The sequence below is a fragment of the Cyprinus carpio genome, chromosome A5, assembly GCF_018340385.1.
Source record: "Cyprinus carpio isolate SPL01 chromosome A5, ASM1834038v1, whole genome shotgun sequence".
Classification (NCBI taxonomy): Eukaryota; Metazoa; Chordata; class Actinopteri; order Cypriniformes; family Cyprinidae; genus Cyprinus; species Cyprinus carpio.
In genome coordinates this window covers 6,185,472-6,203,795 of record NC_056576.1, presented here as the reverse complement: position 1 = coordinate 6,203,795, position 18,324 = coordinate 6,185,472, and the positions used below count along the sequence as shown (strand labels likewise).

Here is an 18,324-nt window from a genome sequence, read left to right as displayed (position 1 = left end):
ATAGGTCTTAAGTCATCTGGCTAGTTGAGGTGACGTATAGGCTGCGTTTTTAACTTTTCCTAAGCAAAGAACAAAAAAGAATCACAGAAAGCACCGCTCATATAATGCAAAAATGTAGTTTAGTTTATAATCTGTATTAGGAAAGTACACCATTTTTAATGTTCTTGAAAGAAGTCTCTTTTGCTCTCCAAAGCTGCATTTATTTCATTAAACTGTCACTTTTGATCAGTTTAATGCATCCTTTAATTTGCATTCTATTTATTCCTATTAATAAGGGGACAAAATCAGTGCTGTCCAGTTATTATCTTGGAAATATAAATTATTTTGCCTTTTTAATCCAATTTTGTGTAAAAATTACCATTTGACAGATAATGTTTAAAGAAATAGGTATGAAAAAATTATAGCTGATTCTAATTCTGGTTCATTTGTCACTGTAAATGCCAAGGGTTTGGCTGGTTAAAGTGATTAGATGACGTAACTACAAAAATAAATTTTTCCATTTACAGCCATTCAAAACAAACTGATATTCCAATAGATGTTTTACCTGATTCTTATCAGACCAATGTGAGGGGACAAAAATAGCATGACACGACAGGTGAACAGGTGAATAAAATTTTAACCAATACATCTCCAATTGTTTTGTATTACAAGTTTTATGAAATGGTATGTTTAAAGACAGAAATGAGGCATTATCTAATTAAAAATGTACTAATTTGCATACATTTCCAGAAGAGAAATCTGAACATTGGATTTTGTTTGTGTTGTCTGTAATGTGGAAAATACTTGTACTGTTTCCTTCTGAACACTGGATTAAACCAGATTCAAAATTATTATTTTATTTTGTTGACAAAATAAAAATTAGACTTAAAAGATTTTAAAGAAGGGATTTTTGGTATCTCTTTTTTTTATCACTACATGAATCATAAAATACTGTCAACAGCCAGAAAACACAATTTCACCAGTTTTTTAGGGAAAACATGCTGTATAAATCATTGTGAATGATATATTAACAAACCCTTCAGTAAAAACAATACAGTATATTCAGAATATAGATAAAATAAAAATAGAGCTTGAGTGACCGAACAGAACTTAAGAGTAGTTCAGGCAGACTACTGATCCCTACCATATCAGCTGATACTCCACATACTCTAATCAACAACTGTATTTAAGACAGTCAAATGCATGCTCTTCAGTCTGTCGCACAGACATTTGCACCCATTTGGTGTATGTAAGTGCTTCTGAAGAGTAAAATATTATATAAATCAGTCTGAATAACATATTAACAAACTCCTCAGTAAAAACCTTCAGAACATAGATAGGAATAAAACTGTAAGTTTTGGTGTATGTAAGTGCTGCTGAAGTGGAGAAAGAAACTCATAGCCTTCAAAGATATGCAATTTCATCCTGTTTTTAGGAGTAAAATGGTATAACAATCAGTCTGAATAACATATTAACAAACTCCTCAGTAAAAACCTTCAGAATATAGATAGGAATAAAACTGTAAGTTTTGATGTATTTAAGTGCTGCTGAAGTGGAGAGAGAAACGCATGGCCTTTAAAGAGATGCATTTTCACCCTGTGTTTTAGGAGTAAAATGTTATAGAAATCAGCATGAGTGATATATCAACAAACTGCTCAGTAAAAATCTTCAGAATATACAGGTGCTGGTCATATAATTAGAATATCATCAAAAAGTTGATTTATTTCACTAATTCCATTCAAAAAGTGAAACTTGTATATTCATTCATTACACACAGACTGATATATTTCAAATGTTTATTTCTTTTAATTTTGATGATTATAGCTGACAACTCAGGAAAATCCCAAATTCAGTATCTCAGAAAATTAGAATATTGTGAAAAGATTCAATATTGAAGACACCTGGTGCCACACTCTAATCAGCTAATTAACTCAAAACACCTGCAAAGGCCTTTAAATGGTCTCTCAGTCTAGTTCTGTAGGCTACACATTCATGGGGAAGACTGCTGACTTGACAGTTGTCCAAAAGACGACCATTGACACCTTGCACAACGAGGGCAAGACACAAAAGGTCATTGCAAAATAGCCATTTGTAATGCTTTGACAAGACAGAAAACTTCTGTGACAGTCAGTGTACTGTATGTGCAAACTTACCCACTAAACATGAAAGGGAAAAACATTAAAAATGATCATCCAGTTAGCTGGTAAGAATTTAAATTCAAAATGTTTATTGAAACACTTTTTTGGCCAGAAACACAAGTATTTCCTTTATCAAAAACTAATAATATTACATGAAATATTCTTCTCAGTTGCTCAGTGTAAATTCTGTTAATACATTTTTTTTTCAATATTACAACCTTTCAAAATGGCATTGCAAATGATAAAGTATCCAAATGAACTGATGAATTTAAAATTAAATCAAACTTAGAATCAGTGTAGCCTGTCTGAACATGAATAATTCAAATGTATACAGTAAGAAAAGAATAACATTCAAAAATGCTTTTTTATGTACAGATACAGTATGTGTGCTGAATATGTATAATCGTTTATATGCCATTATCAAATTAAAATTTGGTTTGCATTATCTTTCTGTTAACAGCAATGCTAAGTAGGAGGTGTTATAAAATAATTTGATAAATTATGTAGAAATTTGACACTGTTGATAATGATATAAGGTTTCAGAAATACATTTTCCATGCATTTTCTCCAAAGACATTGGATTTGTAAGCAAATCTGGACCTGAAAGAAACTAATTGGTTCTAAAAAAGTATATAAAATCACTTCATACAGTACACATCAACAGTTTGTACATTATTGCCAAAAATCAATTTCTTTATGGAGATTATCAGTGACATCTTACTTCTGCAACCTTACAGCTGAATATGAATCTGAATATGCAAGACTGCAATGTTGATGTCATATGTTATAATTTGTTAAAGTCTCAGTAAAACCAAAATGTAAGTGATATTTATAATGAATAACATTAATGCTCAAGTTAAATCATTAAATACACTATTTAAAAATCAGTGTTGTTGATCTGTACGAGAAAAATCAGCTTTAAGAACAAACTTACTGTACTGTGCAATGAAACAGTGTTACAAGTAAATTTAAATCATGATATATTTTGAAACCTATTCAAAGATGTTCACAGAGATTATGACAAAAGCATCCCTTGTTTCCACAATCATACATGTTTATTGAGGTATCACCAGTTTTGGAAAGAACTGGTACCGTCAATCCTATCGGTTCATTTTTCCAACGTGGTGCTCTTTTGGTCAAAGTAAGCGCTTTTGAGTCTGTTTCATTGATGCGCTCATCTCTTTGAGTTCTCGTCTGAGATTTTGTTGGGTGGTGTTGGTTGTCCTGCGGGTTAGTTAAGGGACTTCAGACGGCAGGCCTGGTCAGTTAGAGGTATCCGAGTGAATGCTGTTTGCTCCCTCTATAGGAGATGTCACAGAAGACGGAGTGACAGCATCATGCCAGCCACCGTTACCCTGAAAACAGACATGGAAAAGACCATTTGAGACGTTCAATTAATGTCAGAATGGAAACATTAGCCGGTATTGGTTTTTAAGGGTAGGATCAGATAAGATGCTTTGTTTGTATCCTTTGTAACTAAACTGATTATACAAATTCCAATTTAAACCAGTCTGGTCTAGTTAGGCTGGTCTATTTATGAAGTTTTAGAATGTTTTCTGACACGTGTCAGCTGGGAAAACAGCTAAAACCAGGCAAAACCAGCGAATCACACAACCACTATATGCTGGATTAAGCTGTTTTTTCTGTTTGTTTTTACATGGTTAAAAAGATTTCTCATACTTGTGCAAATAAATTAGATACATTTAAAATGTAATTTAATTTAGTTTTTTTTAGTGTAAACATTCAAAAATCCTATTCTTTGCTGACAGATTTTATTAATTAATTTATTTTTTGCTCTGCTTGTATCTATTGTATTTAAACTGTTGTTTGCCATGCTGAAACAAAATCCATCTTAAACCTGGCTGGTCTGGTTAGGCTGGTCCGTTCATATGGTTTTAGAAGCTTTATTGACACCTGTCAGCTTAAACTTAAAACCACCTTAAACTTTGAAAAACCGCTTAAACACAGTTCTACTAGGCCATCATTGAGTCTGTCCTGTGTTCATCTGTAACTGTTTGGTTTGGCTCAGCCACCAAATCAGACATCAGGAGACTACAACAGACAGTCAGGACTGCTGAGAAGATTATTGGTGTCCCCCTGCCTAACCCCCAAGAACTTTACACCTCCAGAGTGAGGAAGAGGGCTGGTAAAATGACTCTGGACCCCTCACACCCAGCACACTTCTTCTTTGAACTGTTGCCTTCTGGCCGGCACTACAAAGCACTGAGCGCCAAAACAACCAGACACAAGAACAACTTTTTCCACCAGGCCATATTCCACCTAAACAATACATTACACATCTCAGGACTGTACATCTGTATAAAAAAAATAAAAAAAATAAAATAAAAAACTTTTCATCTGTACACAGCGCATATGCACATTCACAGTTCTGTCTATTGATATTTTCTTTTTCTCTATATTTTATTACCATATTATATCTTTTATTTATTGTCTGTTCTCTTTGTTAATAGTGTTTTATTTTACTTTAATACCTTAAATTATGTGTGTTCATTTCTTTATTATTTGTTTTACTTGTTTATACTTATTAACAAGTCTCGTATTAACAATTTGAGATGTTAATGCAGTATTATCTCCTCATAAGTCAAATCCAGTCACTTCACCTTTATTTATATATATATATATATATATATATATATATATATATATATATATAGCGCTGAACTGAACTGTTTGACAGCTTCAGTGATTATAAAGGCTGTTAACAATATAGTTTGTGTCAAAGCAACTGAACAACATTAATTAGGAAAATAGTGTGTCAATAATGCAAAATGACAATAGTAAACACTAATGTTTCATTTAAAGGCAGTTCATCATTGAATTCAATGATGTCATTATCCAGCTCAGTTCAGTTTAAATAGTATCTGTGCAATCATTTGCAATCAAGTCAACAGTATCGCTGTAAATGAAGTGTGCCCAACTAAGCAAGCCAGAGGCAACAGCGGCAAGGAACCAAAACTCCATCGGTGACAGAATGGAGAAAAAACCTTGGGAGAAACCAGGCTCAGTTTTCTTCTGGCCAGACGAAACCAGCAGTTCAATTCCAGGCTGGAAATTAAACTGGAAAACAACACTAATTAAAAGAAAATTGTTTGGAAATCATTATGAGACAATTGTATAAATGTTAAGATGAAACATTAGTAAGTATCCATGACATCTGGAGCTATTTGCACTGCCCTTTACTTCTCTTTGTGATATGACTGTGGGTGATTATTTTCAGTATTAGAGAGTCGACATGGCTGCCTCAATAGATAAATGAACCTTTAACGCTGTGACTCCAGATCAACTCCATTATAAAGCGTGTCTTATCAGACCTCATCTGGGAAGACGCTATTCACATCTGTACAAAGCTGCAGGCAATTCCAGTTTCGTATTTTATTATATTGATAAGGAAATGGACTGCAAATTCTCTCAGAGAGAGAGAGAGAGAGAGAGAGAGAGAGAGTGTGGTTCAATAAGAAGGCAGATATATACTGCCAAGAGCCATGCATGTCGTTGTGTTATTAGATGCATTTTGGAAAATGGAAATGGAATGCATTTGCTTTCTGTTCCAGCAAACAGCCCCATGTGCATGTGTGAATATTAATATGAATCCATACATTTATCTTTGCCTTTTCACATAAGCGGCATCACCTCTTCCCAGTCGTCTTTGTCGGCTCATGAAGCGACAGTTTGATCATTCGACGTGTGTCTGAATGACTCCAGGAGACCTGCTGCGAAGAGATTATTCCCTCCCACCACATGAGACGGCATGTGTGTGTGTATATTGCATATGTGTGTCAGTAATATTAAGGTCTCAAATGTACTTTTACACTAGAGCTTTTGCTGGAGATTTGAGTCTGTTTCGAGTCAGAATTTAGTTGAAAGCATCCAAGCATTCTCATCTGTAATTCTGGCTAAAGTGTTTTGTTTTGTTTCTCTGTCAAACTCACGTTCAAGCCATGTGGGCTGTAAAGCGGGTTTCCCCGCAGACCGTCGCTGTAACCCAACGACTGACCGATGGCGTGACGTATGGAGTCTCCCTGCAGAGAGAGAGACAGGAGATTCAGCGTAAGAGAGTCATAAACTACTGTACACCATTAAAACAGCAAATACTTCACATTTAAGCAGTAATGATGCTGAAAACATATACAATACATTACAATATATTCACATAGAAAGCAGTTATTTAAAATTGTAATAATATTTCACAGTTTTTACTTGATTTTTGATCAAATAAATGCAGCCTTGGTGAGAAGAAGACTTTCAAAAATATTCAAGTTATATTGTGTTGTAAATAATTTTATTGTTGTTTATATATGTGGTATATATATTACATATTGCATCTATGTTGGTGTGTGTGATACCTGTGTCTGTCCTGTGTTGGGGACCTGGGTTGGCTGGTAGGATCCATTCAGGCCGGACATGCTCATAAAAATGTCTCCTGAACCTGGCAAACTATACGAACCCGAAGAACCTACAAAGAGACGGAGAGAAAGAGGAACTGTGAGTCTCTGAACATGATCAGTGACGCTAGTTCTGAGAAGAGCTCTAGCATTATTTGTTTGCAGATGCCACTTGGTTTGATCATTTTATCTGTGACATGAGTAATTTTGACGTTTTTAAGCATGACATGCATGTTAAAATATTGTCCAGATGTTTTTTGGGCCAATGTATATGCATGTGCATAAACAGTGAGGGAGTGTCGAATAGGAAGAACAGAACACAGACAGAGGAAGTTCACTGTAATTAACAAATCATCACAGGAAGTGTCTGCAAGTCCAACGCTATTATAGTTCATAAAAACTAAAGCCACAAAACAACTAAAACCACAAGAAAGTAAGAAAGAAAGAATAAATAAATTATTATTATTAATTTAATTTAACTTGATGTACTACAACAATTGAAATTAAATTAAAAAAAAATAATATAACCTATATAGACATAAAAAAACAAAATGACTAAAAATGCAAACAGTAAATATAAAAATAAAATTAAAAAATATTAATTTTTAAAAATAATATAAACTATATAGACATTAAAAAACTAATAAAAATGACAAAAACAAAACAAAATGACTAAAAATGCAAACAGTAAATATTAAAATAAAAAATAAAAAATTCAAAATATGAATAAAACTATAATAGTATCTCAAATGACACTAAAGCATTAAACACCGTAACATACCCGTGAACATATTGTTTAACAGATTATTTTTATCTTCTGCTGCATCCAATTGAAAGTCTTCATCTTTCATCTGAAAGCCTGTAGAGAAAATGACAGAACTGAACTTGTTTAAACTATTTAATTACTTATTTCAAAAATTCATGTTCAAGACCCAATAATTGCACTTGAACAATATAAGGGAACAATATAATGCAAGTGCAATATAAGGGAGACTGGGGCTAGTTATCACAGTTTTTATTCTTATGTCTACATTTCCACTGTTATTGCCTAGTAAACAAGATACATTTAATATACTGTAACACGCCTATACGTCCCCTATAGCAGGGCACGTTGTCACAACAGGTTATTTAAGTCATTTATCTGATGATGATTGGCTATGAACCTGTTAGTGTTTCACTGTATCGCCTGCGGTACACTGTGTGTTTTTGAGGATTAACTTCGTGACATACACCAACTAAAAAAAAAAAAAAAAAAAAAAAAAAAAAAACTAAATATGTCACATAACTGTGGAAAGCTGAGATTCTTGTGATTCGAATGATACCATTTTAAGATACAATCAACACAGCAGGAACAATCAGAATCTTTGTCAGACCGCCAACAAGGCTTCATGCTGTGATCCTATTGTGTTTTCCAGCTAATAGCTCCCAGCTATAGTCATCTGCAGGCATCTATTTACAAAAAAAATGTAGGCGGAATGTTGTTTTTTTCCCCTTATTCAGTGTGTTCCCTTATTCAGTAAGACATACAGTGATTCTGAGGTTTGTTCTGTTTAGGATGCAATTTACAGCATGCAGTTTACTTTGGGTATGCCTTTTTTTAGGCAAATTTTACAGGAATGCTAAGGGGTTAATTTAAGAATAATATTGTTTTGGACAACAAATGTTGGAGAAAACAAGTATTTGTGCTACTGGACTCAAAACCTAAGATATATCATTTGTGACAACTAGCCCCGGTGGTCTCTCCAATGATCTCGTTCATGTGTACCAGAGCTGGGCGTTGCGGGCGAGTTGGTCTGGCTGTTGTGTACAGCGGCCGCTACGGCTTGAGTCGCCGTCACTGCCGTCTTCGCTGCGTACAGATTCGCCTCTTCCTGGAATTTACCGATGTTCTTCTTATAGCGAATACGTTTATTACCAAACCAGTTAGAAACCTGAGATAGAGAAAGAGAGAGAGGCAAATGTGGATGAATATTATGTGGAAATATTATATATAAAAAAAAAAAAAATTAAAAGAAAAAATATATATATTTTGCATGAAGAGGATGCCTCCTTAAGGAGTTGGATGGTTATAATTTTTCCATTGTAATGTTATTTGAATTGAAACTAATCACATTTTCTTCTGATAATGAAAAAAACTATGTTGCTCTTATATAATTCTTAAAAAACATGTTTCTTCATTGCAGAGTCTAGTGAAATATGTGCTGCAAGCCAAACATTCATGGCTTCTCTGAAAAATTCATGCATTTTTATGTGTTTTACAGCTACTGTTATTCTCATACATTTGTAAGACATTGTAAATGTACCAACCTTTTGCAAGAACATTAACGTTGCTGCAAACCCAGACATATTAAAATTACATCCACCTCGAGCAATGGCTCCTTCATAAAATATCTCCAAACAAGCCTTTAACTGCCAATGTGAGGCGGAATAGTTCAAGAAGCGCTATAAAAACGCCTCGCTGATGTCATAATCTCAGGATCCAATAAAAGACAGCCAGAAGACACCATCCAAGTGCAAGAAAGCATGTAACTGTCGGCAGCGGTGAGGAAATGTATGCATGGTTGGCTGAGCGTGTGTGTGTGTGTGTGTCTTATGGCCGTAAAGAATAATTCCAGCTGCTGGATAAATGACTATATGATGCATTGATTGTTGTTCAGCACACAGAGACACGGCTGCCACTGCAACCAACATCGACAGACAACACAGCGGATGGACGAATGTTTTAGTGACATACCTGTGACACAGTGATGGTGCTTCCCTTCCCCTAAAGGGCACAAAAAGAAGGGGCTTTTTTACAGTAACGACTTCCTGTACACACCCACCCGTTACACAAACATAAAACAGGCTGAATATTCATAATGTGTGTCCATCTCAGTCGGGTTCTGAAAGTAAAAAATGCCCTTCAGAGTGATTTTGGGGTTTTTTTTTGTGACCTTTTCATGAGCTTCCATGAGCTCTGAGGTTGTTTTATGATTCTGCACTGAAAAAAAGGTGTAGGATTTACTTTGAAACTTTTTCATTTAGAAATTGCTTTGATTTTTTATTTTTTTTTAACAGTAATATATTGCAGTTTCCTGTAAAGTACTACATTACCCACAATCCTGACGCAGCTGTTACTGTGGAAATGGTAATTGCTGTAAGGAGGGTTGTGTTTGGAGCTTTTCTAGGTAAGGTTATCTAGTTACTAAAAAAAAAAAAAAAAAAAAAATCTTTTTGTTAATTAATATAATGCTGAAATAAAATATCAATGAACTTATATAAAACTAATATAAATTAAATGTTATGCACAAATAATTTAAACTAAGTGAAAATGAAACACGTTTAAGTTAAAGTACTAAAATTACTAACTGAAAAAAAAATTTTTTTTAAAATATAGTTTTTTAAAAACTAAGTAATAAAAAAGACAAAACACATATCAAAATAACAAAAAAGAAGTATATATTTTAAAGGCTAATTCAAACAAAAACTTAAGTAAAAATAAATTTAAAATATTTAGATTTTTAAAAATCAAAATGACAAGCACATATTAAATAACTTAAAATAAATTCTAAATAAAGTTAAATAAAAAACAATGAGAAATGTATTAAATGTAAATAAATATAATAAAACTAAATATAAATAAAAAAAATGAAAAATATTTAGATTATTAAAAAAATTATAAAAAGGACAAAAACACATATCAAATGACTAAACATAAAAAAAAGAAATATAAAAATAAAAGCTAATTCAAAATACTAAGGAAATACTTTATTATATAATATTAAAATAAAACTGTCTACTAGTCTCATGCAACAGTTCATTTTTTTTGTATCATTTAGGGATGGATTTATCTGAAAATGAGCAGAAATAGACTTTATGATTTAGATTTCTACCTGACCAAAATTAATGATTACTAATTAGTACAGTATTCAGAGTTTAAGTCTGCACATAGATATCTATACAGTTTACCTGCAACTAATGTTTACTTGCTCAAAGGTGTGCGGACTGAGGCTGAGACTAACTAGCCACCTACTTAATGTTAGTTAATATGGGAAATTGTAGCATTGGAGGATGAAAGACTGTAGTTGTGTTAACAACCAATTGAACTGAATAAATTGTTTGCAATTCTTTACGGTAGTCGTAGCTCTTTAATTCCTTCAAAAGTACATTTTTGCACATTTGTACACAAAAATAGACCTTTTGTCATTCAATTTTCACACACGGCTTTGCAAAACAAATGTTGTGATGTTGTGAGTCATCTACTAAATTCTATTTTAAATTTATTGAGAAACTTTCTGAAATCCCAATGGGAAAATACTTCCAGGATCCATGCGGGAGAAAACTGGGTACTCACTGTTGCGATCTAAATCACTTCACACTCATGTTGAGATGTTACTGGGCAGCATCGCTGTGCTTGATCACTATTTTGAGCCAAATGTTCTGCACCTTCACAGTGTCACAGACCGCCTCTAACAAATGTGTTAGTTATTTTGCTCAGATTGTGAATAAAATCTTCTTGTTTGACAGCTGAAGGCTCGTGTGCGCAGAATCGTCCGAGATCTGGACTACAGGAGGACAGACTGACCTGTGACAGAGTGATGGCACACTTTTTGGCCAGCTCCTCTTTGGCCTCTTCGCTGGGATACGGGTTACTGAGGTGAGAGTAGAAATACTCGTTCAGAATCTCTGTTGCCTGCTTGCTGAAGTTGCGCCTTTTTCTCCTGGAGAAAGAGGAATCATTAGTATTGTTAGATCCTCAACCGTTTCAATATCTTTATATACTATTAAAAGTTATTAAAGTTGTGTGTATTTCTGCTAGCAACATCACTGCAAAAAAATGACTTTCTTCCTCAGTATTTTTATCGTGTTTTTCAGTACTTTCTTAAATTAAAGCTATATTTACTTGAGAAGTAAAATGACATAAAATATTAAGTCTTGCTTTCTGAATAATTTATCAAAATTAAGTGATTTTATGGCTGAAACAAGAAAAGGCATCTGCCAATAGGGTCAGAAAGATATTCTTGTTTTCCCTTTGAATTAAGTTCTGACATCACTGGTAGATTTAGTTTCTTGTTTTAAGCACAAAATCGTTTCATTTCTCAAGTAAATGTATCTTGCTTTAACCCTTGTGCTGTGCTGAAAATCCTTTACCTGCAGTAATTTGGTATTTCTGGTCAAAAATGGCCTTAAAAATTGCCCATTACACTATATTATTACAAAATATTTGATTAAATCTTTTTGTCAACTGTTTTCTTTCAATTAGCAATGATTTTGCATTTCTTTTTGGAGCTGATTCATCATATGCCTTATTAATCTGAGTTTATGCACCTCATTTTTTGGCTGCAAAAAAACAAAAACAAAACATTATTTGTGGATAATTTTGCCAATGCTCACTCAAAAATTGAGGTGCATAAGTTCAGATCAGTGAGGCCTTCAATCAATCAGTTCCAAAAAAGAAATGCGAAACCTGTGTTAACTGAAAGAAAAAAGTTGATAAAAAGAGTGAATCCAAGATTTGTGGATCATGTTGCATAAAAGGCTGGTCATTTTATACTGGGAACACCACAGATGTAACAAAGACTTAAGAAAAAAATTCATAGTAACATTAAAAAAGGGAAACTGACAAAAGCATGTAACATAATCACTAAACTGATCACTAAATTACTAAACATAAACTAAACTGAAAATATAAAAGTAAGCTAATATAAAATATTAATAAAAAACTACAGTAGTAGATTAAATATAGCTGCAAGCAGCAATTAAGGGACCAAGCACAACAGAGGCAAAATGAGGAACTAAGCATGGCATGGAGCATCAGTCCAACTACAACACTGAGAAATTAAAGCTGATTAAAAATTAAAAATGATTTTAGTCAAAATAGCTGAAAAATCTTAAGTTATTGTAGTAATATGATTTTCTGGTTTATCACTTTTGACCAATAGGTGGCACCATTATCAAATTTTTATGGTGAGTTCAGTGTGAAGAGACATTGACACATAAAAAGTTTGGCAAATCACTGCAGAGTTGCAGCCTCAGAATCAGCTTGGCATCATGCCAACAATTTCATTGATGCGTTATTCAAAAATGGTTAGGTGTATCAAAAAGCTTTTGATAATTCTTTGTCGGCATGATCTAAAGATGACCTGAGTCAAATTTGGTGAAAATCGGACCAATGGTCTAGGAGGAGTTCGAAAAAGTAGGTTTTCAACATAAATCAAATGCCCAACGTGTTTCAGTAAGTATGATCCAACGATCCCCTGCTGGTAGATGCCATAACTATACCACAATACTTAAAGTATAAATTATTGCATGTATTTATTATTGGCAGTTATAGGTCAGCCACTGTCATTAGGTTGTATCCAGTAAACATTCCCTGATGTGGCATAAAAACTTATTCGCTTAAAACAGTGAGACTCGATTAAATCTGACTTTAGCAGCCAATCTCTCACTCTCTCTCTCTTTATGATGTCATCACTGAGCCCACCAATCACTGTTTGCTTCATTTGCATTCCAGTTGAATAAGTTTATGATGAGCAGATTTATGCAGAATTTACTCTTTGATTTAAGTAACTCGTGCCCTTGCAAGCTAACCGGCGCTAATTGGCAAGTGTCCCAATCCCACTCAATTTATCCTTCTGCCAGTTTAAGCAAAACACTCATAAGACCTTAAAATATTATCACATCACCCACTCGTTCACACACGCCTCACTCTCAGCACATCCAATACAATCAGAATCAAACCCACACTCGCAAAAACACACAATTAATAACAATTATTATTTATTAAAAAAATGCTTTATTATCTAAAGCTGTTTGAAGTGTATTGTTAGTAGGATAGTCTCTTGGGGCAAAATGATGTTTGAATTCACTAAACAGTTTTGAGCTTTGTATTTTAGAGCAGATACCTGGGGCTTATTCACTAACCACCTTTAATCCAAGTATTATCTTCTCTAGATCTATGCTTATCTGTCTAAATGTGGAGTGTTATATAAATTGCACCTTCTTCACATAAGCAAACACATATGCAGTATGCAGTACAGGCAAAATGCATGCATTAAATGTTATAGAAGATGTTACGGAAAAAAAAAACCCTGAAAAAAAATCTATTAAATCAATTAAACCTAAATAACAATATAAAAAAGAGAAAATTAAATTAAGCATATAAGCATATAAAAGCATATATAAATAATACTTAAATAACACCTTTTCCATTTAAATGCGGTCTAGATTGCACCTTATTCACATAATGAAACACATATACTAGCAAAATGCATGCTTTAAATGTTGTGGAAGATGATTAAAAAAAAAAAAAACCTACAACTGAAAAAAGTAAATTAAACCTTAATAATAGTATAAAAAAAGAAAACTGACAAAGCATATAACAAAATTACTAAAAATCTAACTTTACTAAAAATGTAAAAAAAATGGCTAATTAAGAATATTAATAAAAACTAGATATGTACATTTGACGTATCTTTTCAAGTAACCAGTAAGTAATGACCTACAATCTTCATAGCCACACCCTAGCAACCACTTACAGCAGCCTAGCAACCACCCCATAGACTTCCATTTAATCAGATGAAAAGGAATATCTTTGGATAGACGTGTCATAGAAACATTGGGCTTTGCTCTTTTGAGTCGTGATAGCAAACAGGACTTCCCTCATGCATGCTACACATGCTAGCAGTGAATAGCTACATGCTAATAGTGATTAGCTAAGTGCTAAATCAGGCTAAGAACATGCTAAGAAAACTCCATAGTAACGATCTGTGACAACTACCTACAACCTAGCAACACGATAGCAACCACCCAGAACACACTAGCAAAGCCCTAGCAACCGCCCAGAACGCCCTAGCAACCAACTAGCAACACCCTAGCAACCATCCAGGTTACCACAGCAACTGCCTAGCAACCACTCAGGATATCCTAGCAAGGCTACTATAGAAACCACCTAGCAATTCCAAACAACCATCCAGAACACCTTAGCAACCACCTAGCAATGCCTTAGCAACCACCCAGAACACCTTGGCAACCACGTAGCAACAACCTAGCTACCACCCAGGATACCCTAGCAACCGCATAGCAACACAATAGCAACCACCCAGAACACTCCAGCAGCCACCTTGCAACAACTCATAACACCCTACCAAACCGCCTAGCAACGTCCTAGCAACCACCCAGAACACCTTAGCAACACCCTAGCAACTAAATGCTGATTTTTGCCACTGCATGCACAACTCACATTTTCTTCAGGAAATGTACATTCTAGTAATATATAAGTAATACTAGAAAAAACACTGTTTCTATTTGAACAAAGTGCATTATAGATTGCACCTCATTCATGTAAGGAAACATGAATGCATGGATTAAAGGTTATGCAAGATAGTTTGGATAAAAAATAAATCAAACTTAAACTGAAATAAAAATAAATTACACCTAAATTGTAATATAAAAAAGCAGAAAACTGACAAAAGCATATAACAAAATTACTAAAAATTTAAATATTAAAATAAAAGCTAATTCAAAATATTAATAGCTTGTCAAAACCACAAAAAACACACCTTTTCTAAACATATATACTGACAAGATGCAGACAATAACTTTTATGCAAGATGTTTTGGATAAAACTGTCTGCCAAATGCATGACTGTAAATGTGTTTCACACAGTTTCTGACCTGGCATCGAGAAAGCGAGACCTGAGGATCATGACGGCCTCGCAGGTGCTCTGCTTGAGCTGCATCTGGATGGAGCTGAACTTGCGGTGGATGATGTTCACCATGCGCTCGATCTCTTTGGGTGAGATGGGTCGCGTGCGAGACTGTTCCCTCAACAGGTTCATCACATGGGTAGTGAACTCATTACACGCCTGTGAACCAATCAGATTACTCATAACTGATAATGCCAAGACATTAACTAAAACTAAAACTATGAAAACATTTTTGTTAACTTAAATTAAGCTGAAATAAAATAAAATGGAAATATTCAGTGAAAAGTTTTGAATGAAAATTAGAAATGCTGCTTTGGCAACTAACTGAAACATTTAAATTAAATCACTAAAATTATTATCTGGAAATAAAATAAAATAAATGAAATGTTCTGTTTAGTTTTGTATGTTCTGTATTGTTTTGTATTAATTGTCTTGCTGTATAACATTTTTCCACTTCTTGTAAAGCAATCTTGAGGTCTTCAAAATTACTATATATATATATATATATATATATATATATATATATATATATATATATATATATATATATATATATATATATATATATATATATATATATATACTGTATAGAGCTGTGCTGCACTCAAACATAGTAGTTTGACGACGACTCTTCCCCTGCGCTACATTGCTTGGTCCGGCATCTTCAGCATTAGCTAAGGGATGCTTTGCGTTTAGGTGGTACTTGAGACTGGAAGAACTCCTACAGTAAACTAATTCCGCATTGCACAAGTTGCAAACAACCTTACGCCTGTTTCACACACTCCGTCTGCAGTGCGTATGGGTTTGCTTTTTTTTTTTTTACGCACCCATGTTAACGGGTTCCAGCGTTCACGCAGCTGTGGTCCGTCAGTGCGTTCCAGGAGCGGTGCGTCTGCAGCAGTGCAGCAATCGTTTACGTACCGAGTCTATTTTTGCTGTGCTGCATGCGCTGAATTAAAATGACAGCGCATTGTTCGCGGTAAAAATTAACATGGATTGACACGGAAATGCAGTAATTTCACATAAATGTATACTAATTAAAGCCTACTGTGTTTCACACGCAACACGGGTTTTTGGCAAGGTTTAAAACAAGAAAAAGAGCACCTTTAGATAAACGAGGCAACATGATATAGGCCTATGCACTTTTATGGAAGCATAAAGACAAAGTTCATTAAGAACCGTGCGATTGCTTGTAATAAAGATTTAAATGCAAAAGGCACGAGAGTCGACTGTTTCTGTCAGCGGTGCTTTAATTTTAAACATTTGCGATATCCCAACAAGAAAAGTAGGCTAATTGATGTGTTTAAATGTTTTGCCGCTTGCTTGATCAGCTTATTATACAAACCTAGAAGTCAAATGCATGAATAATATGTTGTTTATATTTATTAAGTTTAAACTAATGTCTATGATTATGAAAGATTGTTACTGTTTTGTGATAAGAGTTAAATTTTTTATTTTTTTAAACATGGTTTGAAATATAGAATAATGAACAAATATTGTTTTGTGCACTAAACAGCCGCGGATCAGTAGCGGACTGCAAACGCGTCCTGTGTGAAAGCACAATGAATCCGTGCTGCTTCTGCACCACACACACACGGACTGCATACGCACTGCAGACGGAGTATGTGTGAAACAGGCGTGAGTCTTGTCAAGGTTTTTTTTTTTTGGGAAGCTTGGTAATTTCACAGTAGGCATACACACAGGTTCGAAGACTCGTTCTCGCCCCCTACAGTGCAATTCGTCTAGGTATACATCCGCGCTAAACTATCACGGTGAAAGTCATCATAGCTTGCATAGTATAGACCCAGCTCTCAACCCAACTTTGAGAATAGATTAACAGCGATATTTTTTTATCGCCCGATAAGAGTCTCACGTTAACGCAGCACGTTAACGCCGATAACGGCCCACCACTAATATATACATACATATATATATATATATATATATATATATATATATATATATATATATATATATATTAATTATTATTATTATTATTATTAATAATAATAAACCTGAATATTATATTAAAAAAGAGAAGAAAAAAAACACTAAAAATCAAACTAAACTGAACATATAAAATAATTGCTAATTCAAAGTAAAATTAAATTATAATAGTATCTGAATAATACTAAAATAACTACTTAATATGCATATTTATGTGTGTTTTCAGTACACAAAATAAGTAACAGATAAAAATAACTAAAAAAGAAAAATGACTAAAAATGTATTAAAACTATTAGCATTAACAAAACTATTTACTATAACATTTTTGTTATTTGAAATAAATCTGAAATAAAATAAAAATATTAGATGAAAAACTTTAAATGAAGATGAGACATGAAAAAAAAAGCACATAACAAAGTTACTAAAAATTAAACTAAATTGAAAACATAAAAATGAAAGCTAATTCAAAAGAGAAATTATAACCTATATGAAATAACACTACTCATTATGTGTTATGTTTTCAAAAAAAAAGGACCTATCTAGGTTTTTCCTAGTTGTTCAGATATGTAGTATAATTTTTCCAATAAGAAGCTACTTTTCAAACCAGCAGTACCAGGATGTCTGATTAATTTACAGTTGTGCACTGCTGTACAGACCTGCTCATATTTCTCCAGCTCGGTGTGGTAGATCTGGCTGATCTGGCTGAGTTTGGCTCTGTAGTCTGAGTGCTCGATGGAGTTATCAGCTCCCACTCCCACTGCTGCTGTTGCTGCAGCAACCGCCGCTGCCCCGCCCCCCTTCTCCGGTCCGGACACGCCCTCTGCCAGCAGCATGTTATCCAGACGCATGAGCTGAGGGTCTGGAGGATCTTCATCCTGACTGCCACGGATACTGAGACCTGCCACAACACATACGGAAAATAGGCAATTTAAATATAAATATGCAATAGACAAGAATCTATCTACAGTATATATATATATATATATATACACACACACACAATTCAATATTCTACATGATATACTGTATTCAGTATTGGTTATGTATATATACATATTTGTGTGTGTGTGTGTGTGTGTGTGTGTGTGTGTGTGTGTGTGTGTGTGTGTGTGTGTGTGTGTGTGTGTGTGTGTTTATTTGTTGTTGTTTTATTAGCCTGTTGGCTGTGGTC

General features: G+C 34.0%; 1 protein-coding gene across 2 annotated transcripts in view; it reads right to left on the bottom strand.

The window, feature by feature from the left end:
* Nucleotides 1-2,189: 2,189 nt before the first annotated feature.
* The window catches only part of LOC109080555 (pre-B-cell leukemia transcription factor 3-like), a 49,873-nt gene continuing 33,738 nt past the window's right edge, over nt 2,190-18,324 (bottom strand). The window contains exons 3-11 of one of the 2 annotated variants that reach the window (XM_042752161.1): nt 17,810-18,051; nt 15,175-15,365; nt 11,085-11,220; nt 9,255-9,284; nt 8,286-8,451; nt 7,302-7,379; nt 6,482-6,591; nt 6,068-6,157; nt 2,190-3,472 (exon numbers count right to left, since the gene is read on the bottom strand). In XM_042752161.1, the coding sequence (XP_042608095.1) occupies nt 3,380-3,472; nt 6,068-6,157; nt 6,482-6,591; nt 7,302-7,379; nt 8,286-8,451; nt 9,255-9,284; nt 11,085-11,220; nt 15,175-15,365; nt 17,810-18,051 (1,136 nt within the window). In that variant the 3' untranslated portion in view covers nt 2,190-3,379. The remainder of the gene's footprint in view (nt 3,473-6,067; nt 6,158-6,481; nt 6,592-7,301; nt 7,380-8,285; nt 8,452-9,254; nt 9,285-11,084; nt 11,221-15,174; nt 15,366-17,809; nt 18,052-18,324) is intronic. The other variant, XM_042752167.1, reaches the window with a different exon arrangement.